The sequence below is a fragment of the Oratosquilla oratoria genome, chromosome 15, assembly GCF_046742065.1.
Source record: "Oratosquilla oratoria isolate Oo_2021 chromosome 15, ASM4674206v1, whole genome shotgun sequence".
Lineage (NCBI taxonomy): Eukaryota > Metazoa > Arthropoda > Malacostraca > Stomatopoda > Squillidae > Oratosquilla > Oratosquilla oratoria.
The window spans coordinates 15,340,038-15,349,152 of NC_134791.1; the positions used below are offsets into that span (position 1 = coordinate 15,340,038).

General features: G+C 38.9%; 1 protein-coding gene across 1 annotated transcript in view; it reads left to right on the forward strand.

The window, feature by feature from the left end:
• The first annotated feature begins 3,041 nt into the window (after positions 1 to 3,041).
• LOC143033001 (uncharacterized) overlaps positions 3,042 to 9,115 on the forward strand; it is a 23,854-nt gene continuing 17,780 nt past the window's right edge. The window contains exon 1 of the mRNA XM_076198197.1: positions 3,042 to 3,165. Within this exon, the coding sequence (XP_076054312.1) occupies positions 3,108 to 3,165 (58 nt within the window). The 5' untranslated portion in view covers positions 3,042 to 3,107. The remainder of the gene's footprint in view (positions 3,166 to 9,115) is intronic.

Below are 9,115 nucleotides of genomic sequence, written 5' to 3' on the forward strand. Positions count from 1 at the left end.
TAAATTGGAAATTGCAGTTAATCCAATGTACACGAAAATCAAGTCGTATATTTTCTACCTTCTCCATTAATATATTTTTTATCAAAATTATTACAAATATTACTTTTGTCACCCCTTCCCTTCCTGTCCAAATCTCGTTCCTCCGTTACTTTCAGTCTCCTTCCGTTCATTTCCATCCCGTCCCTTTCCTTCCTTCCTCTCCCGTCCCATTCCTTTCCCTTTGCTTTCTGTCCTATCCCAGATAATCGTATGTCGGTTTAGGCAGTGATTCACCTTTTCACAAAATGTTAACAGCAAATAATTGGTATGTGGAGCTGAGTTTTTGTATACGTTTAACATGTCGTTTGTGCGTACAGGAAGTAGATAAAGAAAACGGGCTTAGCCCGTCCCTCAGAGCAGTGTTGCCAGTTCGCACAAATTAGTGAGATTTTTTCCCACAAAATTCCCACAAGGAAATCTAGATTTCCACTTTTTTCCACAAAAAGAAGGAATTATTATATACACAAATAAGTTCATTGCAACATATAATTCTTTCAAATTCTACACAAAAATGAGCAAATTTCTCCCACCAATTTATGGAAAATTCACACAAAATGGCATCCGTACCTCAGAGCAAATTCCGCTAACACTAGAGTTGATGTGGTAAAAATAAATAAATAATTAATAAAAAACGCTCAAATCCATAGCTCATGCACAAAGCAAAGTACTTTTGCACGTGACCAAACCAAATTGGAAATACACACAATTCAAGTCTCCTAAGAGAGCTGAGCGCGTTATCGCCGGACAGGTAGTGCGTTACTAACGCAGTAGCGCAAACGCCCAGCTATGATTTTTTATGATTTAGAATAGGGAATAACAATGTTGTACTTTAGGTTGTTGTTCTATTGAGAATATTCATAAGAGGTACATACTTCTCCATTTAATTTTTTCTATCAAAATAATTCTAAATTAAATTAGAATCGGTAACGCATTGACGGTAACGCACTACCTGCCCAGCGGTAACGCGCCAAGTTCTGTTTATTACACACCGTCATTTTATATTACACCTTGATTAATAGCTTTCTCCTTCAGTCTGGTAACCGCGTGGGAAGTTTGGGCATTTGTTCGAATCCTGACCACGGCGCAGGGATTAGGAAGGACCTGGGAATCAATTCAACATCTTCCTTTGAGTATCATTACTGCAATGACAAAAGAGAACACGAAAGAGTAAAAAATGAATTTTCAAAAATTAGAAAAAAGAGGAAAAAAATAGAATATTTCAACTGGCAATTTAATCATGAACCATAGTTATGGCGAGATGAAGCACAGAAAAGGTTGAAGAAGGAGATTATGAAGAGGCAAGAGAATATGCTGAAAGAATGGATAACAGATTCCAATCAGGATTCACCAAGGTAGAAGATTATGGGGGGGGGGAAGGTAAAGAAAAGGAAGAAGTCATAAATAATGAAAGTACGAAACGTACATATCAAGAAATTGGGAATAGGACCTTGGGTTTTGTTACGGAGGAGAATGCCCCCCAATATATATATATATATATATATATATATATATATATATATATATATATTATATATATATATATATATATATATATACTACGAGGACAACCTTAGGCACCTTAACTTACACTCTCTGGAAAGACGTAGAGTGAAGGGTGATCTAATAGAGGTATTCAAATGGGTCAAGGGCTTTAACAAGGGTGATGCAAAGCAGACAAGGTCATCATATTAAGACAACAGGACTCATAGTAATGGATAATTGAGCAATTTTAGATTTAAGAAGGAAATAGGCAAGAACTGGTTTACTAACAGAGTAGTTAACAAATGGAGCAGACTTAGTAACTAAGTAGTGAACTATGAAAAAAGTTGATTGTTGATTAGATAATTTTATGGATGAGGATGATAGATGGTAATGGACGTAGAACTGCCAGGTGTAGGCCTTATGGTCTCTTGCAGTCTTCTCTTTTCTTGTGGTCTTATGTAGAATCTTAAATTGGATACTAAAAGAGTGTAGAGGACAAATAGTGAAATAAAATGTTTATGTGGTACCAGTACACAAGGAAGGAAACACGCAAGATCCTATAACTTACACGATAACCCTAAACCAAACTTAACCTAACCTAACCTAACCAAACCCAACCTAACCTAACCACCGATGCCACCAACACCATAACTACTAACGCCACAACAACTACCAACACCACCACAACTACTAACACATCTACAACTACTAACACCACCACAATACTAATACCACCACAACTACTAACACCTCTACAACTACTAACACCGCCAAAACTACCAACACCACCACAACTACTGTCACCACCACAACTACTAACACCACCACAACTACTAACACCACAACTATCAACACCACCACACCTACCAGCACCACAACTACTAACACCACCATATCTACCAACACCACCACAAATAACAGCACCACCACAACTACCAACACCACCACAACTAACAACACCACAACTAACACCACCACCACAACTACCAACACCACCACAACTACCAACACCATCACAACTACCAACACCATCACAACTACCAACACCACCACAACTACCAACACCACCATAACTACCAACACCACCACACCTACCAACATCACCACAACTACTAACACCACCATAACTACTAACACCACAACTACTAACACCACCACAACTACCAACACCACCATAACTACCAACACCACCACACCTACCAACATCACAACTACTAACACCACCATAACTACTAACACCACAACTACTAACACCACAACTACCAACACCACCATAACTACCAACACCACCACTACTTCCAACACCACCACAACAACTAACACCACCGCAACTACTAACACCACCACAACTACCAACACCACCATAACTACCAACACCACCATAACTACCAACACCACCACAACTACCAACACCACCACAACTACTAACACCACCACAACTACTAACGCCACCACCACCACTGCCGCTACCACCATCCCGCCCCGACACCTGCCAACCACCACCACCACTGCCACCGCCACCACACTCTCAGCAAGGCACGCCACGTTATTGGAGCAGTAGTTGGTCCCCTGGATGTGTCGACGACATGGAGCGACGCTGGGAGGTGATCGGCTTTCTCGTATTGGTGTGTTGCATCTCGCAAGGTAAGGCGTCTCGTCATACCAAGCCCACGACCTGTTCCCGACCATCTGTGACCAGGCCGATTCGTGCTGTTCTTCTGTTTGTAAAAATAATTCAAGACAATGCAGTTGGAATGAATCTTTCACCCCCCCCCCTCATGAAGATGAATGTGAAATAGGCACTTGGCGCTAAGCGTGAGAGAGACCAAAGTGCCACCGTACAAGGTGGTCGGAAATAGGTCGTAAGCTTGATCTGACTGGTGCTTAAGGAACCTTTTAAGAAAATTTTATCTGTGCCTTAGGCTCCTGCGTTTATCGTTCCAGCAAGACACAGTCACGTTTCAAAGTTCGCTACTCAGCTCAGTCCGTCCATTCTTCTCAAAAGAACATAACATAAGAATGAAGGAGACTGCAAGAGACTATAAGGCCTACACTAGGCAGTTCCATGTCCATTACCACCTGTCATCCCCATCCATAAAGTTGTTTAAATGTTTTTAGCGCTCACTATGTGGTTATTAATTTTATTCCATTCGTTGACCACCCTATTAGTAAACCAGTTCTTGCCTACTTCTTTCTTAAATGTAGAATTAAGAAACACTCTAAAACCATCCTTTATATCTACCCGTCCATCTACTTCGTCTCTCTGTGCTTCTTCTACCATCCACCTACCCTCTCCACATAAGCAGGCATCCATTACTTAGTAATGTATTCATATTTGAATATGTGTACCTTAGCTGGTGGGAAAAAAATAGAATCCCTCTTCTAAGAAATGTATATGTCCTACAACATTATCTAATTAAAGTTTCGAACCTATGGACAATAGGGCAGTCCTGCCCACTTAGGACTAAATCCCAATTAAAGTGCTCATCGATAAGATTGTGCTTTCTTTATTTGCAAACAAATACCACCATCACAACTGACACTACACTCGGAAGAGTTGAATAAGCGAATGTATATACTCCAATTGCTAACTGCAATCCTCCTCAGTGGTACAAATTATCATCAGTAACCCATTGAGTCGTCCACCTCTGAAATCTGGTTGTTCAAAACTTGTACAAATTTGAACAAACTATTACTCCTCTCTTGGCAGAAGTCCCTTACATCCCCCACGTCCCCTATTGTCACCATCGCAGTTTACCTTTCCTACCTGAAGGTTCTTTTCCTTCCTGTCAGAGCACCATTCCCCCCGGAAGTCATAGGTTAATCCTCCCCATTAAGTACGCAGCCGACAATACAACGTATCCCTCCGCTGAAAATGTAAACGGAAACTGCGCAGTAAAGCGGAACACGTTCGAGGGCTAATGGCCTAGTAATTATTCATTTCTTGTGGTCTATTTTTATTCAATCATGCAGGAATTGTACAGTCCCATGTCACATTGTAACTGTGCACTAATTGTACTTCAAATTTAATTCCTTCTGTGCAGAAAGTATCTACTATCAAGTTTATATATATATACATATATATATATATATATATATATATATATATATATGTGTGTGTGTGTGTGTGTGTGTGTACATATATATGCATATGTATATACACATATATAATGAATTTTTGCAGACTAAACTCTATTACTTATCTCTGTGGTATCCCCTCAGCAGGTTAATGATTGATCAAATCGTAGCAATACAGTAACAATTAATGAATAAAAGGACTACAAAATAAAATTAGAAAATAAACTTGTACTGCAGACAATTGGCTATATGGATGGGCAATTAATCATCCAATAATTGTCCTTCTACTCAATCTATTTTGATTAATAGTTCCTCCAACTCTCATTTATATGATCCATCTTGATTGTGCATTTCTTGCCTACACAGCTGTACTGGAACTAATAACTGAGCGTGTTTGGTAGGTGCAATCCTTTAGCTGCGAGGTGGGGATGTGGGGCTTGGCATCAGTTGAACAAAATCGCCCATTATGAAGTAATTCACTTTTCTTTTTTATTATTATTCTTTGGCTGTCAGGGGTTTCCGTCAATTGAATAAAACCTCCTGGTGGAAACCAGAGACCAACGTTCACTGCGAAGAGAATTAAAATAGCATTTGGAAACTACTGTAAGACCAGTTTGTTTTGTTTTGAGTCATAACATTGCAAGCCGTTATGCCTCCCATGGTGTGGCTTCCATATACTCTATAGATAATTCTGTTGTTGTTTTTTTCGCTAGTGTTCTACGTATCAGGCCTATTTAGGGCACTCAGAAAAATGATCAGTCACCCCGTTACCGTTCTTGATCCAACCCAAGGGAAGAATACTGAAGGAAAAGATGGGAGAAGAGTAAGTATAAGTGACGTGTGTAACCAAAAGAAGTAAAAACAAAAACGAAGCGCGGTAACGACTTCGGGAAGGAAAGGAGCTTGATCCCGTAAAGTTCCAGAGGTTCTTAACCTATTTTCACGGGTACCCCGTACCTATGAATTGCTATTGTGTAACCTGGTGATGACTTCAACACTAAATTTAATCGTTTTGCATTCACTAAGTAGCTTTCGATTGGCGGCCCTACTTTTGAAACCCCGAGGGCCAATAGGGTTCCATAAACCAAAGGTTAAAAGAACCAATGCGGCGTAGACGACCACAGCTTCGAAGCTCAACGCGTCACTTGGTTCAAAAAGAAAACGACGCAGTAGGTTCCACCTCGCGTCTATGAGAATGTTGGTGGGAATGATGTAGGAGTTTGTTGCTTCTACCTTTCCGTGGGAGTAATGCAACGAAAATGGCTATGGCTTTGGCTATGTGTGGGAGGAGAAGAATGTCTGTAAAAAAAATGAAAAGACAGTAGTGTATAAAAGATGGATTTCCTCGTGTGGACAGCTAGACGATATAGCGAAGAGCGTTGGCTCGAAGTATGATGTTTGGCGAAGTGGCTATGTTCTTTATAGCACTTCTATCTTCATCAACCACTTCCAGCAACCGATGTCCTGTTCCAAGAACCGAATAAAACAGTCTGGCAGCGTTCTTAATGCGTCTGCATTAAATAGAAAAAAAAATCAAGATCGTGTCCTTAATATTTCCAGTTCGAAGTCTTGCCTTAGTTGAATGAAATTATAAGAACATAATAATGAAGGAGACTGCAAGAGACCATAAGGCCTACACTAGACAGTTCCGTGTCTATTACCACCTGTCACCCCCATCCATAAAGTTATGTAACCTTTTCTTAAACAGCCGATAGTTTCAACGCTCACTACAAGGTTACCAAGTCTATTCTACTCATTGGCATTGGATTGGTATTTTCCTATCTATAATAAACAAGGGTTCATTGGCGAGTAATTAAGGTGGCGGTGGCGGCACACTAGGTATTTGTCGCTAGCATGCTACTTGCTTTTGCTTTTTTTTTTTTTTTTGAGTAGCAACGACTTCGGTTACAATCTTTTGTTATTCAAATTTCCAATAGTCAAAATACTCTTGCGCCATACAGTGAAAAACTGAATGACAAACTAAGAGAAGTCAAATCTAGAATACGAATGTTAGACACATTGTTGTTGAGATGTTCTTACGGAAGTCTAGAATCTTGTAAACCAAATTGTTTCTACTCAAACGTAGTGGAAAAGACAAGTAGCATGTTAGCCTAGCGTGCCACCACCGACTACAACACACGTATGCATTTTATTCCCAGATAGCGGCAGGCAGCTGAGCGTTGGACTCTAACGGTTGTATTCATAAAAAAATATTTCCTTACATAAATTTTTCCTTACATAAATCTTATATAAATCCTTGGAAGAGAAAGGATTTTTTAAAGAATACCATCGTAAGAATCTAACGGCGGTATTCTTAAAAAAGATCTTAAAGGAAATGTTGTTCCATTAGAAATTGTTTTCAAGAAATCCATCATATCCGGAGATGTCCCAAGAGAATGGAAGCTAGCTAACGTTACTCCCATATTCAAAAAAGGTGACAAAAAGAAACCAAATAACTATAGCAGTGTATTTCAGCTTTTGAGAAAGCAAATAAGATTCGAGGAAGGGAAAGATTTTTAGGATACCACCGTAAGAATCTACGGGTGGTATTCTTAAGAGAAAAAAAATCCCTTATATAAATCTTTCCTTATATAAGTTTTATACAAATCCTTGGATGGGAAAGATTTTTTTTAAGGATACCACCGTAAGAATGTACAGGTGGTATTCTTAAGAAAAAAATCTTTCCTTATATAAATCCTCGGAAGGGAAAGAATTTTTCTAAGAATACCACCATAAAAATCTAACGGTGGTTAAATTTTCTTGGAAGGGAAAGATTTTTTTTTTTTTTTTTTTTTTTTTTTTTTTTTTTTTAAGAATACCACTGTAAGGGCCTTGCTCGATCGAAGCGTTAGATTGCAATCACGTTCATGCGAATGCAAGTGGCTAACAGGCATGGAGGTTTTTGCACGAGCTGACGGAGTAACAACACAGCAAACCACGATAAGGCCTTTGATAGCAGGACAGGCATCTGTTCAATCGTCGAATAGATGTTTCTGACCACGTATGCAAGTGTAAGTCACGTACATGCATATATGGATTATTGTTGTTGTTATTGTTGTCGTTGTTGTTGTTGTTGTTATTATTATTATTATTATTATTATTATTATTATTTTATTTTTATTATTATTATTATTATTATTATTATTATCATTATTATTATTATAAAGAAAATGGGAAACCCCGGACTAGAGTGGATGTTAGAAGTGATAAATATGGCATGGAGAAATAAACAAGTCCCAGATGATTGGACAAAAGCGGCGATATGTCCAATACACAAAAAAAGGTGACAAAACAGATTGTGGAAACTATAGAGGCATCTCTCTACTATCACACACAGGAAAGATCTATGGAAGAATTTTGGAAAAACGATTAAGAAGCATAGTTGAACATAAAATAAAAGAATCTCAGAATGGTTTTAGACCAGGACGAGGAACAATCGACAATATCTTTACTCTAAAAATCTTAATGGAAAAATGTTGGGAGTGGGACAGACATAAATGCCTTGGGTTTATTGACCTTCAAAAGGCTTTCGATAGAGTACCAAGAGATCAGTTATGGCAAGCTATTGAACACGATGAATACGAGGTACTAGTGAGCCTAATAAAAGCTACCAAGAGTTTATATGAAAATAGTGAAAGTAGAGTAAAGACTGAGAAAGGAGACGGTAAGTGGTTTAGGGTCAAGTGTGGAGTAAGACCAGGCGGAGTGCTATCTCCATTATTGTTTATAATGTACATGGATAGGATAATTAAGGATATTGAAGGAGAGAGAAATATGAACCCACTGGTGCTTGCGTATGCTGACGATATAGCTATAGCTGCAAACAGTTGGGAAGATCTACAAACTGAAATGGACAAATGGAATGATGTGCTAAAACAATACAGGATGCAGATGAATGTTACAAAAACGGAAGTAATGTGTGTCGACAGAAGGCGAGTTGAGGGAAGAATCGAAGTTGATGGACAACAATTAAAACAGGTCGAACATTTTAAGTATTTGGGAGTGGAATTCAGTGATAATAACCAGCAGGAGACTGAAATAAACAGCAGGATTACAAAATATAACAACACCCTAAATATTTTGTACCCACTATTAAAAGAAAAAAGCATCCCACTTCAATGCAAGAAGACAATTTATGTCTCAGTGTTAAGACCGGTGTTAACATACGGCAGTGAAGCCTGGTTCCTAAACACCAAATTAAAATGTCGCATTCAAGCAGCCGAAATGAGAGCCCTTAGGATAATAAGAGTGACAAGACGCGATAGATTAAGGAATGAACGGATAAGACAGGAAATAGGAGGGATGTCAGTGTTGGATTTAATAGAAGAGTGGAAGATGAGGTGGTTTGGACACGTTATGAGAATGGAAGATTGGAGGTATCCCAGACAAATGCTGGAATGGGTACCCACAGGTAGAAGACCTGTAGGGAGACCCAGGACCAGATGGATTAAAGATGTTGAAGAAGCATTAGAAAGAAGAGACACAAACTTACCAGAAGTGAAAGAAAAAGAGACCT